Source organism: Cavia porcellus, unplaced genomic scaffold (assembly GCF_034190915.1).
Source record: "Cavia porcellus strain 051 isolate PalLab524CR breed Dunkin Hartley unplaced genomic scaffold, mCavPor4.1 scaffold_2, whole genome shotgun sequence".
NCBI lineage: Eukaryota > Metazoa > Chordata > Mammalia > Rodentia > Caviidae > Cavia > Cavia porcellus.
Genome location: NW_026947485.1, coordinates 65,311,174 through 65,333,864, shown reverse-complemented (window position 1 = coordinate 65,333,864; position 22,691 = coordinate 65,311,174). Strand labels below are relative to the sequence as shown.

At 34.1% G+C, this 22,691-nt stretch overlaps 1 protein-coding gene and 1 non-coding gene across 10 annotated transcripts in view; one reads left to right on the top strand and one right to left on the bottom strand.

The window, feature by feature from the left end:
• Akap9 (A-kinase anchoring protein 9) overlaps positions 1-22,691 on the top strand; it is a 163,484-nt gene that overhangs the window by 102,376 nt on the left and 38,417 nt on the right. For 5 of the 9 annotated variants that reach the window (XM_063242911.1, XM_063242921.1, XM_063242902.1 and 2 more), the window contains 5 exons: positions 14,114-14,276; positions 15,025-15,237; positions 16,255-16,293; positions 17,664-17,896; positions 19,264-19,383. In XM_063242911.1, the coding sequence (XP_063098981.1) occupies positions 14,114-14,276; positions 15,025-15,237; positions 16,255-16,293; positions 17,664-17,896; positions 19,264-19,383 (768 nt within the window). Of the gene's footprint in view, positions 1-7,333; positions 7,625-14,113; positions 14,277-15,024; positions 15,238-16,254; positions 16,294-17,663; positions 17,897-19,263; positions 19,384-22,691 lie in introns of those variants that run through there. The other 4 variants (XM_063242936.1, XM_063242909.1, XM_063242918.1 and 1 more) reach the window with 2 other exon arrangements.
• On the bottom strand, positions 2,320-2,401 carry LOC111758419 (small nucleolar RNA SNORD60). Its single transcript, XR_002792594.1, has one exon. It is a non-coding gene; the product is annotated as a small nucleolar RNA SNORD60 (small nucleolar RNA).

Genomic DNA, 22,691 nt, shown 5'->3' with positions numbered 1-22,691 from the left:
GTAATGAGTAGAGAGAAGTTACAGCAAGCCCAGGAGATCTGCAGCACTTGCTGTGGAGTAAATGAAGACCAGTTTTTAATGTTCTTTGCTGTTCCAAGATACATTTCAAGATTCCACATTGTACTTAGTTGTTGTGTCTTCTTTTACCGTCTTAAGTCTGACAGCTCCGTAGTTTTCCTTCATCTTTTATTACCTTGACACTAGAAAATTTACTGGTCAAAGGAAACTGAGGCAAGAGGATTGTTGTTTTGAGGCCAGCCTAGGTAACTTAGTGTGACCCTCTGTTATGGCATAGATCTAAAGTGACCCCTTGAAGTCACAGGTACTTGGAGATGGGGCTTTTTGGAAGGTGGGTGGATCATGGGGGCTGTATGCTCATCAGTAGATTGACTCATCATTCCATTTGTGCTATGTGAATATGTGAATAGTGAATGTGCTGTTATAGGAAGTGAGGCCCACTTGAAAGAAGTGAATTACTAGAAGCATAAGTGAAAGATACTTTTCTTGCTCTAGTTTTTTGTCTCTCTGCTTCCTGGCTGCATGGTTTGAACAGCGTTCATTGGCCAGGCTCTTCTATCATGCATTTTTCACCTTGAAACCAGAAACCCCATGGCCCAAACCCTCTGAAAACATGAACCTTTCCTCATTTTCATTTTAGGTGTCCCATATTTTGTTCAGACAAAAATGTGACTAATGTACCCTCTATTAAATTAAAAATAACTAGGAATAGCAGACGAGGTGGTGGGGGGAGTAGTGCTGGTTAACAGAGATTTGCCTCATAGTTTTTCACAGTAACATGCAACCTGTACCTTTTTATGATACCACAAAAGTTATGTGCCCTTCTCAGTGTGTCATGTCAAGGGTCACATGAATTCAGTGTCTTCTTATTGGTGATGTTATGTGGTATCGGCAGGTTTCCTATCTGTAGTATTACTGTTTTCACTTTAAAAATAATAACTATCTTGAGAAGATACTTTGATATTATGCAGATGTTCTGTTTCTTAACTTTTACATCCATTGTTGAATCTTTCATAAGTAATTGTTACTATGGTATTCTAATAGTGATTTTCTAATACTGTTCATTTCTTGACTTACTTACTTGGAATTTGTATGGAATATCTCTTAATTCATGTTTATTTAACTAATCAGTTGCAGTATAGATTAATGAATATTTTATTTGCCTGTTACACTTTAATACCATAATAGTTTGTTCCTGTTTTGGAATTGATAGCTTTTTCAGGTTGGCTTTTATGCCTGTTTGAAGTGCTACTTTTTCAGTATTTATGCTGTAAAAACTACAAGGACCACCTTGTAGTTTCCAAATCCCAGCTTTATTCTCCAGGAAACTCATGTTCCTTTTGCATAAGAATAATATTGAGAAAACAAAATCTGGGGCTAACTATATTCATTGTTACTAGCATGTCATTATGTCTAAGTCCTCTTAGTGAAGAGTTTGAAAATGTGTGTGTGTCTATAACCCTTGTCTCCATGTCTGTTTCTGTGTATTTTGAAAATTACACGTGATAAACTTCACGTTATGTGGACCGTTCTTTGAGTTGTAGATGCAGCATCATGTATCTGCCATAATGCAAAAAGTTTCATCACCGTGCCTTTCCCACCCCATGCCTATGTCAGACACTGTCTTGGTTTCCTTCGGTTCCCTTCAGTTTTGCTTTTTCCAAAGTGTCATATGAAATTGTATTTTATTTAAATGTGCCTTCTTTCTGTAACAGTGCGCTTTTATAATTCCTTTCGTTTGTTGCTTTGTGTAGATGAGGAATTCTCACGAATGCATACACGTTTGTTTTTTCATTTGCTGTTTAAAGGTCATTGTTGTTTAAACAGTTTTCCAGTCTGATCCCTTTGACTGTCTTGTTAAAAACAGACTGGAGTAGGTAGAGGATAGTAAAGGCACACGCAGGGAGAGGTACAGAAACAGAAACGAGTAGAGAAGTCACTTTAGACTTACAGGTGAGGTGATAGAGGTAGAAATTGAACCCATACATTTTGGCTTCAGAATGCATCTTTTTATCTACCAGCTAATTAGATGTGGAAGATGAGAATAAGTAAACTAAGCATGGATCTTGGGTACAGTTGTCGACTGTTTAGTTTAGTGAGATAGAGAATGCAAAAGAAGCAGATATGAAGTCAGTTTTAGATATGCTGAGTCTCAGCACACAAAGGTGACATCTCATTAAAGAAATTCACTGGTATGTGAAATTTGGAGAGTACTAAATTGGAGGTTGTTACCATTTTAAGGCATTCGAAGTCATAGTTTTCTTTCTCATTTTCATTTTAGTTTCTTTTTTCCCAAAATTCAGGCCTCAGTCCTGTGAAGCAATCAGAATGCACATGCTGTTTTATACATGATGTCCAAAATTAAAGGAATTTATCACAGGCTTCATGATTTTAAAGAATATACACAATGGTAAATGTAAAATGGTGACGTGTAAGAGACTAAAGACACATAATTCTATAGAGCAAAGAAGAAACTCAAGAGAATAATGTCATAAAACTCATGAAAGTTTTCCAAAAGTTTCAGATGCAGTATCAGGGAGAGGTTAGGAATATGAAGGTTTTATTTCAGTATGATTGTTGACAGTGACATTGGTAAGAACAGTTCCATAGAGTAGAAGAGAATTAAAACTTTAGTCTTAATCAACTTTAAAGAAATAGAGGTGGCAATCTCATGATACCTAGTTCTGAAAAAACAAGAAAGCACTGGCTTGAAAGGGAGGAAACTGCTTTCCCTCCCTGCTCTAGATTGGAATGGTTTGTACTAATTAGAAATGATGAAAAAGAAGAAATAGATCAGAAGGATAGGCTTTGTACAGCCCCCTTGTTGGAGTATGGGAGTACTGGTGAAAAGTATATTCTGTTGCAGGAAGACTGTGCCTCCAGTTAGTTTGGAAAGACTATGAGGTGCTTTGGGGAGGTAAACATTTAAAAGGCCTCAAGGTCTAAGCAGATATTATTGATATTCAACGTTCTTTTTTTCTTTCAGTGATTTTATTTGCTGTGTAATTTCAGTGAAAACTAAATAAACATTGTACTTAGTTTTAAGGTTTGAAGTTGCGTTAGGGTCTAAACATGCACCCTATTTTAATGAAAGAACTGTTGAACTGTATTTTCTTTACCATGTGTAAGGGCATTGGATAAGCACTCATAAGCTAATTTCACAAGATACAGTAGTTTATACTATATACGTGATTGGAGAGATAATTTGCCCAATGGTATGTCCAAGTTTATGTAATAATACATTTAATTTAATGGGTTTTGCTTCACATTTGCTTTCAGAGATCACCATTAAAACAGGTATAATTTCCATATATTGGCATTTTCTTACTGGGTAGAGTAGCTTTTATTGTAGAGTGATGAAAACTGCTTAAAAACTGTGCTAAGGCCCTTAGAAAGATAATCTCTTGAATTCAAACTTTATTCACTAAGTTTCCAGTATTTTGGGGGGGAAAGGAGCAAGAATTACTTGGAAGAAATCAATGAATGGGCAGTTTATTCTCACAGAATGATTTTCTCTGTGATAAACTCTCACAAGTTTACTAATTCTCACTTTTTAGAATAGTAGAATCAAAGCTATGTGCTTAAATATATATTCTCAAAGAGGAATCTGAGAATAAAAGATTTTGTTTTGTCATTTTAAATTTAATGATAAAGTGCTGAAAAACATTTTATCATCTAGTGCTCTCTTAAGTATGTTTAGCATTGATTGGGGCTCTGTCAAGTAATATAAACAGAATTTATTCCATTAAATAATTCAGAGAAATAAGCATATAAGTCAAGCCCAAAAGACAATAGCAGGAGTATTTATAATTTGAGGGCAGTTTGTGTGAAGGGGAGGTTAAATGGTTAATGATTTGACATTTTGTGACTGATGCAAAGCTGTTTCATTGAGGAAACATACGCCAGTATTACAAATCAGTAACCTTCAAATATATATTAAAATTTTCTTTTTTATTATTCATGGTTTCAGTACATAGTGAATACATTCATTGTGGGTAGTTGGTACTTACACTATTGCACCTTAATTTTTTTTAAATGCTCCTTCCCTTTTTTGTCCTTACCTAGATTCCATCCCCATTTATACGAGGTCTGCCTCCCTGTTTCTTACCATCTGTTGTTTATTATGTCCTTTAAGTTATACTTTGAATTTCTCATATAAGACAAACCATGAGATAGTTCATCTTCTGTATCTGGTTTGTTTAAATCTTGATCATCTGAAATCTGGGGATAATGAAATAGTCACAATAATTAAAAATGTGTGCTTCTAAGAATTAAAGTTATACTTTAGGTGTGGTTGCAAAAAGGTTTATATGCTTTGTAAAACAGAGGGGGAAATCAAAATTGAATGTAAGTTGAATTCTTGTAATAGTCACCATGTGCCACTGTTGTAAGTCATCTTTATTAATCTTTTTTTAGTCTTTTTTTTTCCCTCTGATTTTTTACATTTTGTTTTTGGTTAGTTTCTTACTTTGAGCACTGTTCCTACTCAATAGAGGATATTTCTTACTTAAAAGCTTTTTTAGTATAGATAGAAACATTTTATATGTATCTTAGTTACTTTTCTCATTGAAGAGACAAAATACCTGGCATCCAAAATTAAAGGAGGGAAGATCAGCTCACAGTTTGTAGTGGTTTCAGTTCATAGTTGACTGGCTCCTAGGTGGCATGATAGAGGGGAATCACAGAGGAGCAATAGTCCATGGCAGGCAGAAGACAGCAAAAACAAGCAAGCAACAAGAGACAGGAGACAAGTGGTAGTAGCAGCTTCTTTCTGTTCTTGTGTCTTATCCAGGCTGGCCATTATTATGTTGCATAGTCTTCACAACCAGGGTGGAGCACCCATGATCCTACCCAGAACCATGCCAAACCAATCAGCACACTGATTTAGGAATCACACATCCTTGCTCCCAACATCATACACTCCAGATCCTGCCACCCCTATAAAGCCCCACTTACGACTACGCGAGGCTCTGGGTGGACATCTAGACACAAACCACGTTTCCCAAAATGAGTAAAAATAATGAATTATCATTTGGATTATTTTCATTTAGAGTCTTCTTCCTGAACATCAATTAATACAGTATGCCATCAATTGTATGCTATTAGAGAAGCTGTTTGTCTATTCTAAGTCATCTTAATGTGTTACTTTATTTATTTATTTATTTATTTATTTATTTATTTATTTTTGTATCTAGGATTGAACTCATGACCATGAGCTTGCAAGACAGGTGCTTATGCCGCTGAGCTAAATCCCCAGCTCTAATCTGTTACTTTAAAAAAAAAAAAAAAAAAAAAACTTTTTTGGTATTTTTTTTCTTTTTGTAGTTAGTTTATACCTTGAGCTAAATTTTACTATTTATGAAGGATTGTATTTTACCTCTACAAAGTTTCATTTTTACTTCAAATCAGGTATGTTGGCCAACAAGTTACCAGAATAAACTAACTTGCAGAGAAAGAATATTTTAAAAGATATTTTATGGACTTTTTCATAGGTCCCCCTCATTTATAAAGTGGAACAGCCAGGGTATTGGAAATTTGAGATCTTCTGAATTCTCATTAAAATCACATTTAGCTGCTATGGTGATAGGTTTAGGTCTCTATCTTGTATAGGTGTTACGACATCTTTACAGTCTAACTAGAGAATATAAGACAAAACTTTGCAGAATTATAGGAGGCTCCTACCCCTCCTTAGCTATAAGTCATCTCTCAACACCCATTCAGGACTTTCTTTGGAAAATTTTCATTTTCTCCACATTAACTATTAGCTTGTTGCAAAGGGTTTGAGAACCAGGTCCTCAAAAACAGCTTTATGTAGTGAGATTGGCTATTAAGGAGATTATTGTTGATGTTACCTGCTTTCTTTAGCATGGGTTTTTCCATTTAGATAAAAGCCTTGTGCATTTGGAATATTTAGTTACTTGGTAGGAAAAAAAAAAAAAACAAGGGAATTAAATTAAAAAGGAAATTTTATTTAAAACAACTGAGAATCTTTCCATTTTAGAAAGTGTGTTACAGCTATGAGTAATGTCGCTTGCCGTTACACCAAGCAATTTGGGGAAATGAGGGAGGAGGATCTCAAGCTGGATCGCAGCCTGGACAGTTGAACAAGACTGTGTCTCAAAATAAAATACCAAAAGTGGCGGAGGTTATAGCTGAGGGACTACCTGGCCTCAATACTACATGAATTAATTAATTAATGTTATTTATCTTTTAAGAATCTGTTAAGTAAATAAATACTATGTATCTTTTAAAATTCTGAGGAGATAGTTTAACTATTCCTCAGGTTTCTGGAACTACTAGAAGCTAGCTATTGTATATAAACTTTCACCTTACTGTTTAGGTGGCTACTTTAAGCTATATAATAACTAGCTATTTATATATAGCACAAATTTTAAAACATTTTTTTCCTAAACATGCACTCCATAAACAAGTTAGTGTAAAATAGGTTATAGCTGAACTATCTATATTTATTCACAATGTTATTTCTAGGAAAATATGAAAAAAGTTCTAGTTTAATAATAAAGAAATAATTACAATTATTCGATATACTTGAATAAGTGCTTAATAAAGTAAGCTCAGACAATCTTTATTTCACATTTTAAATGAAAGCAGTATTTTAGTGGGATGGAAAAACACCAGCTTATCTTAGAAACATTGTAAATTTGTCTGAATACTCTTTTGAAAGCTCTGACGTAGAACTTGGATCCTGTTGAGCAGGCTTTTTTGTGGGTGATTAACTCGTACTCCACCTGTCTGTGTGTCTATAGGTAAAGACATGAAACCACACCCAGTGTTCTGACCTTTTTCTCAGGGGACTCTGACTAGAATCCTTGGCTCAACAGGCCAGGTTATTTGAATAGCTCTCAGTTCAGAATGCTTTTCCTTTTCAGTTGGGTGAAGCTGCTAGAACAAGGGAAATAATGGTGCAACATTTCTCGGGACTGCTGCTATGGAAATTTAAAACCTGACCCTCCCTGCCAGGATCTGCTTGGAAGGCTTACTTATTATCATAGCATATTTGATATATGCAAGCAGTTCTACTGCGCAGCTAGATATTTACATTTTCATTCTTCAAGGATTTCATTATTCTACTTAAAATAGTGGATTTTTTATTGCTTGCTTTCTATTTGTTGCTTTTTGTTTGTTATTTTATTTGGATGAAGACTGATAGATAGCTAGTTTTTGTAGCTTTATAAGTTTTTTTCCTGGACTTTTTCATCTCTGAATTAATATGTTTGCTTGATAGTGCTAAAAAGAAATTTTTATACTAGTATAAAATATATTGATAAACTGAAAACTTTTTAGTGTAGTGGGAAACTGGTTAAGCAAATAGGGAAACTTGGCAGCTTCATCTTCTAGAATGGATTCTTACAAGACCTATTTGGCAACTGTCAAACTCAGTGGCTCTTGGTCGGAAGAACAAGATGAAGACATTTATGAGGTTGAATCTCGGGTACCTTTGCCATATCCTTTTCCTCTGTGTGAACATTTGGATGAAAATAACTCAGTAATTATTAATACTTCTATTTTTCATTTTATTCATAAAAGAAATGGGCACATATTAAAGCTGATTTCTAAAATTTCACTGCCTACTCCTCCTTATTCAGTAAGTATAAAAGTTATTTTTAAACTAAGTATAATGAGAAATGAAATTTTAAGTGTCTTTAGTAAGATTGTTTTGTTGTTATTTGGTGAATTACTACTCATTCATCCTAGTTGTATTCAAGTGCTAAAATTAGAGTTGATTTCAGAGCCCCAACTTGGCTATGTTTTTAAAGCAGGAAGAGATACTATATTTCTCCAATACCAAGCCAGCCTTTTAAAGATTCTACTTGTCCTTGAGGTTCTTCTTGCCTTTGTATGTTTTTTTTTCTAAATACAAATGAAATGATATTTAAGAAAATAGGCATTGTGATACCTAAAGCAGCTAAGTGAATTATCTTTGAGCCAGTCAGAAAATGTTTACAAATCCTATTTCATATTGGCTGTAGTTCCAGATAAGGAACAAGGAAATGTATTCAAAATTTTTCTTAGCCCCTACAGAACCTATTTTCTGTTTTTAAGTTGCCTAGTAATTCTGTAGAGCAATGCCTCATTTTCTGCTTTTAATGTGAAATGTTTTTATAAAAGTTGCAAAGGGTAAGTGTTTAGCTTAAAGATGCCTTCATATTCAGTTTTCTGGGTTCATTTGGATGTTTATGGTTGTGAATGATTCACAAGTTACTCAGCACTTTTTATGACTTTCATGACTTTCACTATACCAACTAGCTAATATTTAACAAGCCAGATGGTTTTCAGAATCGTTTTGTTATCTATCCTACAATTTTCATTTTAAAGTGATAAAGACTGTTCACTAAAGATATACCAGTACTTTAAATGTTTCCTGAGTGCTTTTTTAAATTACTGAATTTGAAATTTTTATGTACTTCATATTTTTGTAAATATTAGGACTAAAGCAGAGGGAGAAGGGCTTAAAGTATTTACATTAGAATTTGAAAAGGGACTCTTAGCCAAGTAAATTGTGGTACCCACCTGCTATCATAAATAAAATTGTTAACTGTACTTCTGACTGCTTCAGTTCTTTGTTTCATAAAACCAAATTTATTGTGATTTTGTAGTAAATATTTAATTGTATTATAAAAGCTTGGATTAGATCTTGTGGAGTAGAAAATAGAAGTTGTAGCTTAGAACTCTTGTATTTCATATAGTCACTAGTTAACTATTTTACTCAGCAAAATTACATGTGTAGCTAGAAGCAGTTGATATAGCATCTAGATATGTTGTACAAGTCCCCTATGATGAATGTTACCATTCTGTTTATCTAAAATGTAGTGATAAAATTAATTTTTAAAAAATAAAAATTGATAGCCTCTAAAAATACATATATAAGTTGTGAGTAAGTTCATCAGAGTAGTAATATATGGGTTTTTTCATACTTTATGGTCATGTTTCTTTTATAAAATTAGTTTAAAAACTAATTGTATTATCTACATTAAGGGAAAAAAACTTTGCCAGTTGAATGTAAAACTGTTTCTCTTATTCTTTAGTAGGTAACATGTTTTTGTAGATATTTTAGGAAGTAACTTTTTTTTCTTTTTTTATTTAAAGAAACACAAAACAACATAGAAAACAGGCAGAAATAGTACGTACTTTAAAATAAAAGAAATAGTAATAAATCACTAGCTGATGTATACATATTATCCCCTATAAATAGTTGTTCAAGGTACACAAGTGGAACATATAAATGGGAATTTAACCAGGGATACTGCAAACAGTTCTGTTCAACTATCCAACAAAAACTAAGTATTATGGCTATCAATTCTATACACTTAGACATGTACGCGTTTATCTATATGTTCATTTATGTTGAGACCTAACAGCATATTAGATTAAATTCCTTCTGAACAAAGATCAATAATACTGCTGGATTTCACATCATAACACTCAGGAATCGGGATTGGGTACTGCAGTGCCACTTTCTTTCAAAGTTTTTGTTCATTTCGTCATGTGTCATCACATCAGTGCTCATAAACTGTTTATAGGTTTTACGTAAGCTTGAGTCTTAACATGTATTTCTATCCTTTCTATGTTAGAGGGAAAAACATAACAAAGCAGGACAGAACTAAACTTTTTCCTATAGACATATAAAACTAAAAAGACATATAAATCTGCTGTATAACGAGTTCTATCCTGGTCACCATGCTGTTTCTTGTTATCATCAACAGAATTGGCTATATCATCAGATAAAGTATAATTGAGCATATCAGTACATAACAGAATTAACAGAAACACAACTTTATAGATAGTGTAGAGCTACAAAAACAGGTAGTAATCAAATCAGTAGTGAATCATTGTCATTTTCAGTATAGTTGTCTGTACTGCTCAACTTGTTGCCATCAACCTTACAGGTTTTGAATAAAATCTATCAGTAATAAGCAGCAATCAAACAAGTCAGATTTAACTAAGATCAGTCATGATATAACAGTATAAGTCATACATGGATCCTGATTGAGTTAATAGGGAATTAAATATGTCCCCTATGCTATGGACAGCCATCCATGCCCCTCAGATCCAATGCTTGTATACAAACTAGGACAGAACAAGTTCCAACCAAGCAGAGTGGTAAGAGTAATAGGGGTTTTGATTCCTGATACACTATTAGCTATATCTTATGCTGTTTTTTTTTTGAGGACTATCCCTCCCTTTTACTCCTCCAGAATGAACTGTGTATTTTGGGTCTCCCCAACACTCACGGTTTTATATTGGGGGGGGGGGGGCAACCTGCTATTTACTTAAGTGTTTCTGAATTTTCTCACTCCTGGGCTGGATTTCTAGGTATACTTCTTAAAGCCTGTCTGTTCAACCTATCCATATATACTGGCCTCATTAGCCCTATTCTCTCTGGTTCCCTATCACATCGAGTTCCATTTTCTCATGTTTGATTTTGGTCCATATAACCTTCTTTAGGCTAATTATATTTCCTATAAAGAGCCTCTCAGTGGACCCTATCTCTTGATCCACTGTGCCTGCTATTCTCTATTTTTTCCCTGAAGTTAGGGTATCTAGGCCATGTATATTAGATATTATATCCAACCTTCTCTGCCTCATTTCTGTTGAGCTCTTTTTCTGTCATTAGTTGTCTGTCAGTTTGTCTTCTTCATTTTGCTTTCTGCTCCATTCATTGTGGCCTCTCTGTTACTGTTTTTGGAGTCTTGGTATTTTTCTCTTTTAGAATGTCCTGCAGTATTCTCCGTAGAGTTGAATTGGTGGTTGCAAATTCCCCTAGTTCCTCTTTATCCTAGAAGCACCTTGTTTCTTCATTAATTTCTAGGGACAGTTGTGCAGGATATATCAATCTTGGCTGGAGGTTATTGTCTTTCAAAGCTTGAATGATTTCACCCCATGCTCTTCGTGATTTGATAGTTTGTGCTGAGAAGTTTGCTGTAATTCTGATGAGTGTTCCCTTGTAAGTGATCTGTTTCTTGTCTCTGACTGCTTTTAATATTCTGTTCTTATATTGGATTTCTGGAATTTTGATTATTATATGCCTGGGTGTAGTTCTGTTTGGGGTGTAAGGTGGCTGGGGTCCTGTATGCCTCATACATCTGAGTATCCTTACCTTTTACTAAATTAGGAAAATTCTCCTGGATTATTTCTGTGAATAGCCTTTGTAGTTCATTTGTTTGTGTCCCTATTTCTTCCTTTAGGTTCTTAATTCTTAAGTTATAGATCCTCTGATCATCTTCTAGCCTTTGTATTATTGCTGTTTGTTTCCTTGTTATTTTTAAGAAGTTTTTCATTTCATGCTCCCACTTTACAAATCTGTCCTCCAATTCAGATAGTCTATCCTTAGTTTCTTTCAAGCTGTTATGCCAGTTTTCAATAGTTTTTAGTTTCCTGGTAATCTCTTTGAACCTGCTTGATGTATTCTATGTTTTCTCTATTTTCTCCATCAAACAATTCTCCCCTTTTTTTCCATTCCACCATCTGTTTTTTCTTGGGCGGTGCTTAGCATTTCTCTAACTGTTCTACTTATATCTTGCTTTACTTCGTTAAATACTTCACTTTTGAGCTCATCTATGAGGCTCTGGAGATACTGCTTTATGTCTGTTGGTGCCGTGTCTGATACTGCATGTTTTCTGTCCTCATTCTCCTTTGCATTTACCTTTCCTGGATCAGTGTTCTCAGGATTGGGGACTGAGGACCCTTTCTTGTTGCCTCCTCTTCTAATATTTTTTGAACCTTCCATACAGTCTTATATAGGAGGCCCATTTTCTTTCTTTGTGGGTTAGCTGGCTAGGTGTTCCCGCCCACTGCAGTGTGCTAGGAAGACACAGACCGGGGCAGCGTTTGTTGGGTCCACTCCTCCAGGTCAACCTACTGAAAGCTTCACTGCTAGGGTGCACTGCCAGGCACAGGGACCTGGTTTGGGCTAGCCTACTGGGTCTTAGTCCCTGACATCACCCAGGTCAGGGCTCCCCACCAATCCCGCTTGAGAGGGGAATATGCGACTGAAGTCACTGCAGCGTCCTGTTCTGGCTAGTCCTCTGTTGGAGCCTCCTTATCTATGGAGGGGTCCCCATTCCTCTCACTCACCACCAGTCAATGCAGGGCTCCCCGCCAGTTCCTCTCTCAATTCGGTTTACTGATTCCCACTCTCAGAGCTTTCACGTCTCTATCCCTGCTGTGCCAATTCTCATGCATCAGCTGCGGCAGGAAATTCAAGTCGCAGTTTCCAGAGGCATGGGTTCCAGCTTCAGCCCTGAGACTTTAGCTGTTCCAGTCATAGCACCAGGATTGCATTTCTGATTGTTTTCTCTCAGCTTAGTTCGTTCCTGGGTCGGCACGGTATATCTCCTCCTGCTTAGGACTCCTCACACCGCACCATACCTGGATTCTGAGCTGACTATCTCAGAGAGCCTCCGTAGCTGCTGTTGTTCTAGAATCATTCTAGGAAATAATTTATAATTTAAAATTCATGCTTAAATTTCTATTGTCATATATTTATGAGTGTTATTCTAAAATAAATTCCAAAGGGTATTTGAAACATTTTATTGAAATGAGAGCAATTTTTTAAAAAAAGAAATGAGAATAATTATATATTAGATATTTTGGAAATAGATTTAGTGACCATGGAAAAGCTTTAGTAACTCCAGAATCCATTTGTTATGGTAATACTGGTTAAATTATGAAGTGCAAAGGCATTTAAAGAATAAAATGCTCTTAACTATTATCAAAATTTTATAATACATTGTTCTCTGAATACATTTGATCATTTTCTTAATTTCCACAAAAATGTGTTTAATAAAGTTTTTATATAAGATCAAACACTTAACATTTTGGCATAATTCAAACCTACTTATCTCTTAACTGGGAGTGCTTTATATTTTCGAAGACTAACAAAACCAGTACACTTAGTACCACAAATATATTCGATATATTTTGGCTTAAAACATGGCAATAATATCTTTGTGTTGTATACAGTGCTTGACATATAAAGTCACAGATTTTATGAGACTTGCTTGTTGTTATTATAGTTATTTGTTTTTAAAATTTTTGGACTAAGTATTAGAAACATTTGAGGCCAGACTTGTCTTGTATAGTTACAGTAAAAACAGAAAAGTAGGTTATGGTATTCAGGAACTCCAGATATCTATGATGGAAACAGTGCTTTTCTGTAATTTCATACAATGATTCAGTAACAAGTAATCCACTTGCCTCCTAATTGAGACCTTTGGCTTCCACTCTGTACTGCCATCTTAAGAAATGTTTAAGAATATAGTCCTGGGGCTGGGGATTTAGCTCAGCGGCATAAGCGCCTACCTTGCAAGCGGGCAGTCGTGAGTTCGATCCCTGGTACCAATAAAAAAGGAAAAAGAATATACTCCTATTTGTGCCAATGATAGCATTCTATGATAGCTCTATTTTTAATGCTTCTGCATTTATAAGATTTTGAAAATAAATTGAATATAGAATTTTTAGACTTCTTACAAAGGAACAGGCGTCAAGCCCAGGTATTATAATTATGATTTTTTGTGCCACTATAATTTTAACTGGTACCATTGTATTAATCATATATTAATAGTCCCTCACAAAGTATGGCAAATATTGTGAGAGTCATAATGAATAAATGTTAAATATAAAATAAATAGTTTTTCATAGGCCATTACATATATCTCAAGAACTTTTCAGCAAATACAAAAATCCTGTGTTTCATTAATTTTATACTTCCCTTTGCATTGTGGAATACATATCCATTGAGTTAGTAGCTTATTTCCCATAGAAGGATGCTTTTTCATCCCATAAAACTAAAGTATTACTTACCAGAAGTGACGCAAGTTAATCTACTCATTTTCTGTGAAATTCTTCCTGCTAATATTAACAAGCATTAAGACTATTTAAGTGACTATATATGGATACCCGGATCAAATCACAACCTCATGCTTGTCAGGCAGGCGCTTATGCCACTGAACTAAATCATCAGCTCATGACTATAATTTATTCACTTTAAATCCTTTTTTAACTTCAATTGAAAATGACACAGGTATTACCAACACTGTATCATGCTTCATGTGTTGTTTCCCTCCTGGTTTAGCTCGAACATGCAAAAGTCACACAGACAGAGTTGATGCGTGAATCATTTAGGCAGAAACAAGAAGCAACAGAATCCCTTAAGTGCCAAGAAGAACTGCGAGAGCGCCTTCATGAAGAGTCCAGGGCCAGAGAACAACTGGCTGTGGAGCTCAGTAAGGCTGAGGGTAAGCATGCTGTCTTTCGCAACTGATTGGAGAAATTTCGGTCTTAAAATAGAGATGTGTATATATAGCCATATTTAAAAACATTCTTAATTTAGAGCAACCACTGAAAGGTGGTTGTAGTTTGTCTTCAGAGTTCTTCAAAGCAGTTTTTAAAAATACACACACACAATATTATGAGAACAATTTAGGGAATTACAGAAAATACTTAAAATTTTTAAAAATACAGAAATGGATGGTAGTGAATTGTTACCATCATCTGACCATAGTAAAATAATTGCTATTTAAGGAGCCTTGAAATGGTGACTATGTTTTAGCCTCTACCACCTCAGGCTGTTTCTATTCTCTCAGGTTGTTGAGTATTGCCCTCCTAGAATTAAAGTATCATCCTTCTCCAATGTATTTAATATTAGACTTCAATTCAGAACTATCTGATTTACATTAAGTTTTCCAGGAACCTATTTCTGTTTCATAGTGAGTTATACATTCATAATATGATATCTTACTATCACAACGGACAATAATAGTAGTAGTTTATAGAGATATTTTGTATATATTGCCCAGTGATAAACAAGAAAAAACAATACTGAACATATCATTAAAGGTTAATCTTGTAGCAAATTTATACTTTTTTAATAGGTTAGAATAATTTGTTTAACAGTACATCTCTTATTTATATAAAAACCTACTGGTAAAATTTTAAATGAGCAGTAATTTCATTCTTTGAAATTTTATTCCTTTTATTTTATAGGTGTCATTGATGGTTATGCAGATGAAAAAACTGTTTTTGAAAGGCAAATTCAGGAAAAAACCGATATAATAGATCGCCTTGAACAGGAGTTGTTATGTGCAGGTAATCGATTACAAGAATTGGAAGCAGAGCAACAGCAGATCCAGGAAGAAAAAGAATTACTGTCCAGACAGAAAGAGGCTATGAAAGCAGAGGCAGGCCCAGTGGAACGACGTATGTATTTTTAGACTTTGCATAAAACATTACTCCTTCATTTACATTTAAACTTCTTTTCCCCCTTTCAGAACCATTTTTTGTATATTTTATGTAGGAACTTAAAAAAATTGTAAGTAAAAGGATACCTGATAGTTTTATTAGTCAGTAATAAATATGAAATCAGGATCTCTAGGAGGAGAATTTTGTTTTTTCACTTTTGGCAGATAATAGCAGTTTAAAAAAAAAATAAGATGCTTCTTTATCCCTAAATCTCTACCGTGGGATAAAGTTACAAACAGTAAAATAAAGTATTTTTACAAATTATGCGAGGTTTAGTTCTTTTAATAGCAGAGAACGAGCAAAAAATATATTGTTGAATAACAAAGAACAGTAATCGGGTACCATTAGTAAGCAGGTAAGAGGCCCTTGAACCTCTAAACCAGAATAGTTTGAAAAGGTTAGTGCAGCTAAAAGCAATCTGACATCTAAGTAGGCATTCAAATAATACTTAAATTTTCAAGTAAACTAAGTTTTCCTTAACTGAGAAATCAATATCTTGAAATTAAGGGCTAGGGATATAGCTCAGTGGCACAAGTATCTGCCTGACAAGTGCAAGGTCATGAGTTCAATCTCTGGTACCAAAAAAGAAAGAAAGAAAGAAAGAAAAATCTTGAAGTTAAAAGCTTGTTCAGTGATACTAGTCTTTGAAACAATGGACCTTTAAATCCTCTTTATCATGTCCTCTTACTTTTATTCATATTATATATACAGTAGAAATTATAAATGTCTAATTTTATTTACAGCATACATTTGAAAGATGCTGAAGTTTTTTTCAGGTGCTGAAATTTTTTTAACACAGATTTAGGGTTGGAATTTTTAATGTGGAATGAATAAAAGAAATACTGGAACTTCTCAAATATTAATAATGATAAACAGTGACTTCAGCTTTTGCTTCTAATATATGAATACATAAAGCATTACATGAGAAATGATATAATTATATTTTTGTTGTATCTGTTTTTTCTTTTCTCATAGGACTAGTAGATGCTGCAGTTGATGCAGCACCTGGAGCAGGTGTGTGTGTGTGTGTGTGTGTGTGTGTGTGTGTGTGTGTGTGTGTACAGTTGCATGGACTGCTTTTGGATGGTAAACTTACAATTCAAAATTTGGGTGACCCTTGAATTTTCAACTAATATGTCTCTAATTTTGCAGTTTTGCTGTTGTGTGTCATACTTACAGTTTTTCTCTTTAACAAGAAAACAACTTCTTTTACATTTTCATCTGAAATTAGGTTTTATGGTAACCATCATTTTGTTGTATCTAGTTTTTTACAGAGTTTAAAAGATTTTTTTAAAAAACTATGTTTTTAAACTCTATTTTTGTAAGTGATTAAACTCATCTGTAATAAATATTTCTTCAAAATCAGGACGATAACAGTAGCAAAAGATTCAGTGAAATTCAGTAACAGGTTTTCTGATTGATTTACTTTTACATTCAATAGCAGTATTGTTTTTTTAAAAAAGGTATTTTCTACAGATTCTTAGTCCTGAGTACAGTGTAAACACAATAATTAGTATAGTATAAAGACAGTAGAGCTATGTTATATCCCTTTTCTTCATTAAAAGATTATTTTATTTTGGCTGTCTATACTTTATTGTTATATTAATAGCAATAATTATCATTTACATAGTGTTTATCATTCAGTATTCTTTACGTATTATAATTCATTTGATCCCAAAATCATTCTAAGAGATTGGTAACAATACTGTCATTTTATATGGTAGTATATGGTAGATATGATAACAGTACTAATATTTTATGTCTGAGAAAACTCAAGAGTGTCATATTAATGTCACATAGGAAAAAAGGCTTACAGTCAGACTTTAAACCCATAGTCTGCTCCTAAGTACTAACTGCACCGCCTCTTACCCATGTCAGTTTTTCCTGGGTACACAGATATGTGAGCATGCAAAAGCATCTCAGGATTATAGATCTGATGAGTAAGTGTAACAGGAAATTCTGTTGCAGTATGGTGCTTGATCTTTGTATATTATATATGCATATAAAGTGAGAATGGTTTAGAATGGATTAATTTTGCCTGATGCAAAGAAAATGATGAGTTTTTTTCCCTGTGCTTGAATTTAATTGGATTTTGCTCTTTCTCTAATAGTGAAACTGGATTTTTTGCTTTACTGTGTTGTTTTTACACAAATGTTAATTTTTATGACAGAACATAACTTTTTTCTCATTCCTCTATCAATTAATACTTGCCTACCTTATATAAATGTGAAGTAATCTTGATACTTGTATAAAACTTTTTAACATGTATTTACAATAAGTCTCCATCTTTATAAAGGTAAAAATTTAAACAGTTGTGGGTGACTTTACTATTATAGAATCATTAATTGTGATTTGCCTTTATGTTTTTTCACATTTATAAACAGAGTTATTACAGGAGACAGAAAAACTAATGAAGGAAAAGCTAGAAGTACAGTGTCAAGCAGAAAAAGTACGTGATGACCTTCAAAAGCAAGTGAAAGCTCTAGAAATAGATGTTGAGGAACAAGTCAGTAGGTTTATAGAGCTGGAACAAGAGAAAAATGCTGAACTAATGGATTTAAGACAGCAAAACCAAGCACTGGAAAAGCAGTTAGAAAAAATGAGAAAATTTTTAGATGTAAGTATTCTCAATTTGAATATTGACTTTTCTCAAAGGAATACTACTTGCTACTCTTCAAGGCTGTGAATTTTAAATTATGAGGACCCTTGAATGACTGTTTTCAACCATATTTGTATTCTATGATGCTTGAGCACTTTTCTTATTAAAAATTCCAATAGTTTATATTGTATAACAATCAGAATTAAAGGTAGTACAACTAGGGATGTAGCTCCATGGTAAAGTACAGCCACAAGGTCCTGGGTTCAATCCACAACACACACAAAAACAAAAAAAGTAGAATAGGAAACTTGGAATAAGCCCTACTGCTTTTTCCAAATTCCACCCTAAGCATATCCTAGTCTTTCATTTAATCAGTACCAAAGCAGATGAGAATTCTGAGAGCGGACTAGTTCCCACTGCTTCTCCCTCCAAAAAAATGGACATAGCTAACAGGAATGGTGTCTAGAAATGGGACTAGAGCAGTCAGCCTCATACCATTTAAGGCTTTTTCCAAATCAGTATTAAATCTCCTGACTCTCACAGATTTCCTTCTTTAGAATCTCATACAAGTCTAATGTTCTCTTCGTAGATCAGAGAGTCATATCCTTATACATTTTCTAATGTTAGGTATAAAACTCTAAGAAATTAACAAGGTAATTTTTATACTTATTGTAATGGCTAAATTAGCAGTGTAATTTTTCCTTTGTACAAAAAGGTGAATTCATTTTAAGAATTTTTTTTCCTAGAGCCTGGGATTTAGCTTGGGAAGCATGCAGTCATTAATCGCCTGTACCAGAAAAAAAAAAAAAAAAAAGAACTTTTTTTCCTAGGCCAGGGATTTAACTCAGTGGCACACGTGCCTGCCTGGCAAGTGCAAGGTTGTCAGTTCAATCCCCAGTACCAAAAAAAAAATTTTTTTCCCTTCTGATTTAACATTACTTGATTTTTAAAATTATACTTCAGATAGTTTTTAAATACTTAAATATTTGCTGAAGAGTCCTTATGAGATACATAATATATTAAAAGAAGTATTTTCTTTTTAAACCTTTGTAGGGGCTGGGGATATAGTGACAACACCTGCCTGGCAAACATGAGGCCCTGAGTTCAAGTCCCGATACCAAAAAAAAAATTTTTTTAAACCTTTGTGGTTCAGGGTATTCTTTGGTCATCAGTTCTTCATTTTCAAACAAAACTAATCTTTAAGGGTCAGGGAGTTAGCTCAGCATTATAAGCATCTGCCTAGCTAGCATGAGATTGTGAATTCGATCCTCAGTACCAAAAAAAAAAAAAAAAAAAAAAAAAACTTTAACAAAAGGGAAATAAGGCAAATAATAGGTTTAATAAACATTTCTTCAGTTACTATCATCATTATTATTAAACTTCAGGAGCAAGCCATTGATAGAGAACATGAGAGAGATGTATTCCAACAAGAAATACAGAAACTAGAACAGCAGCTTAAGGTTGTACCTCGGTTTCAGCCTGTCAGTGAACATCAAACTAGAGAGGTAAGAACTTCATTGATATTGCCTATCTTACATTGCTTTCTATTGTGTGTACAAAATAAGATTTATTTCATGAAAAACTTAAACGTGAATTCTTTTTGTTGTATATAAATCTCAAAAATCAGAAAATCAAATACTACTCAAATGTGAGAGAATCAGCATGACCCAGGGCCCATGTTAGATTACTAGCACTGCCAGAAAAAGAAATTGTTTGAATTGAAATTTGCAACTGTTTTTCATCTGCATATATCTTCTAGTGTTAACCAGTTAAATAAATTTTCCTGCTCATTTCTTTACTCCCATTCCCAATTGAAGGAATTAGCTATAATCACTCTTAGTTACATTTCCCATTCTCTTCTCGGTCTACTACAGTGAAGTTCTGACTTCTCTATCTTGGGGTTTATGCCCTCTCCTCCATTTAAACTGTTTTCGTGACAGTTGCCTAGAGGCTCACCTCTCTGTCTTCATCGTAGTCAACCGTTCAGAGGCATTCATTACAGTCTTGAAGAAACAGTTCTTTCTTTTGGCTTGGGACTTACCTGCTCCACTGATCTTCTCTAATCTTTTTTGTTCCCTCTCTACCAGCCCACAATAAATGATGGAGTACCCCATGAATTAGTCTTAAGCCCCTTTTTCTTCCATGCATACATTTACTGCTTGGGCAGTCCTATAAAAATGACTCCACAGTTGTTCCTTTGTTCCTGACATCTGTGTCCATACTTGAATATTGAGCTGCCTGACTTCCACTTAGATGTCTCAAGATTAACATGTCCAAAAGAGAACCCTTGATTCCTGGTGAGCCTTTACCAAAAAAGATAAAAATAAAGTATGTTTCTTCATCTCAAAGTCTTTATCTTCTGTTCTCCGCTAAAACATAGATGCTTCCTTGGTCTGACTTTTCTCAGCCCTTCTCCCAACTCATTGCTAGGTCAGATTTGTACTACATCTTTGTACTCTTCTACCTTCATTGTCATCACTGTTTGCCAGATGGTCGTATTAGCCTTCTACATAGTCTGCACGCTGCTACTTTTTCACGCCCTCTGTCCCTTTTCCTCAAATGGAAACATAGTCAAAGTGGCCACTCAGCCTAGTTGGGTGACCTGTGCATCCAGAACAGATGTGCCATTTCAAAGTTTTCCTTTAAATTCATTCTCATGTTGGACCCACAGCTGCTGAAAACCCAGGATTCCTGAAAGTACACCTTCACAGCAAACTTAAAGTTTGCAACAGAAGAATTTAAGGTTTCCACAGCAACAAGTGCAGTTATTACCAATGATGGTATGGGAATAAATCTTGCACATACTCCTGAGACCGAGTCCACACTCAATCTCTAAGTTGTTTTATTAACCTAATTCACACTGATGTATTGATATCCCAATCAGTAGGCAAAGAAATTTTTTCTAAAGCAAGATTGAGAACTGCAAAGTATTCCTAGAGATCATGTTTGAAATTGCTATTTCTACTAACAGGAACATATAATTACCTTTCCAAGTAGAAAACCGCTGTTTTTATTTTGGTTGTAAAAGTGAAATCAGGCCTTTAACGTACAGTGAAAACAAGAGTCAGTGAAACAGTGCAAGTTGACTATTGTCTCTTCTTGTTCATATACCTCACATCAGGAGAGAGTGGTTATGAGTAGACAGTGCCATCAGCACAGATGGTCATAGAGTTGTTGACTGCTAGTTCACAAGTAGGGAGTTCATTTGTGGCAATGAATTATACAAGTGTATTTATTATCTGGAAGATAATTCTGATAATTTTTTCTGAGTACATTTGGAAAATTAAAATTTTCTTAATGTTAAATTACTGCCTTTGAGTTAAAAATGTAGAAAAATTATGGATCACAGATGGCAGATTGCTTGATAGCATCTTGTAAACTCAAATAGTTTGATTCTTAAATATATATTTTTGATAAATGTAACAGACATACCAATGAATACTTACCAATCTTTATCTTTTATGTTTTAAGTTTTCAAACTTAATTTTGTCATACAAATTTTCATTCAGTATTGAATCAAAATTTTAATTTTTTGATCTGACCATTTTGTGTATAAATTAATGTCCCATACCAGATAGTTTTAACAGTGTTTATCATGGTGGAAGTTGACAACACAATAGAAGCAACCTTTGCGGAGTCACACATTTCTTTAGAGTTATGTATTTCTTTATCAATCTCTTAATACAACTGTTTTATGACGAAGACCCCCCAAGAAATGATTCTTTTTGAAGATAGCATTTCTTCTTTTTGAAGATACTATTCTTTTAGAATTGCTGTTACAGCGAAGATCTGAAGTTCAAAACAAATGTTAAAGAAATACTGATCAGAAATGCTGATGAGTTACATTTATTGACGACCTGGCTTTTGAGGATATTTCAACATTAGTCACCCAGTGGATATGAAGTCAGGAAAGTTTGGAAGATGGCAAGCTCATATGATCAAACTGTAGAAATGAGGAATGAGTGGCAAGGAAACAGTAAAAAATAACAGAAAACCGTCACAAATTGTTACAGAAAATGCCACTGGGTTGGACAGAACTGAGAAGGACATGTTAGAAAACTGAAAGATAAAACAAAATTCTTGACATAGTATTATATAAAACAAAATATAGTTCTTGTCCATCCAAATTTAAGGTATCCATTATGAGTATTCAAAAAATGATGAGCATTTGCAGAGAAAATCAGTATCTGTGCACAGTTTGAAAGATGAATTGAAAGCTCATAGTGGTTCAGAATCAGTGCTTGAGATACTTTATTAAAATAGAGAACTCTGTAGAGCAGGGATTTTGTGTCTAGTTCTTTTTAATGCTGGAAATGTATTATTGGCCCATAATTAAGTTTATTTATAAATAAAGCCTAAGGCCAGTATTTATCTTAGCATGTTTAATGTCTTCCCTATTACAAGTCTAAGATTCATTGAGGAAAAAAATTACAGGAAAATGCAATAGGATCAGCATCTGAAGGGTGACATCAATACTTCAAGAAATTAACACGTTTCACATATTTAATGCATGAACACAATTTTAAGTTATCAAAGAAAATTTTCTAAAGCTGTGTGCTACTATGTTTGAGATGTTTTCATTTTTTAAAAAATCTTTATTGTTTTGAAGATAGTAAAATACAACAGAACAAGGCAGAACAAAGCCAGTTGAGACAATGCAGTGAAATTGGTACTGAATGTCACAACAGTTACCGGGATAACAGTAATAGGTACCATAGTATATCTCATTATCCTCACAATAGTTGTCCTTTCAATCAGGTATAGCAAAATCAAACCAAATATAGAACATAGAACTTATCAAAACAGAATATTA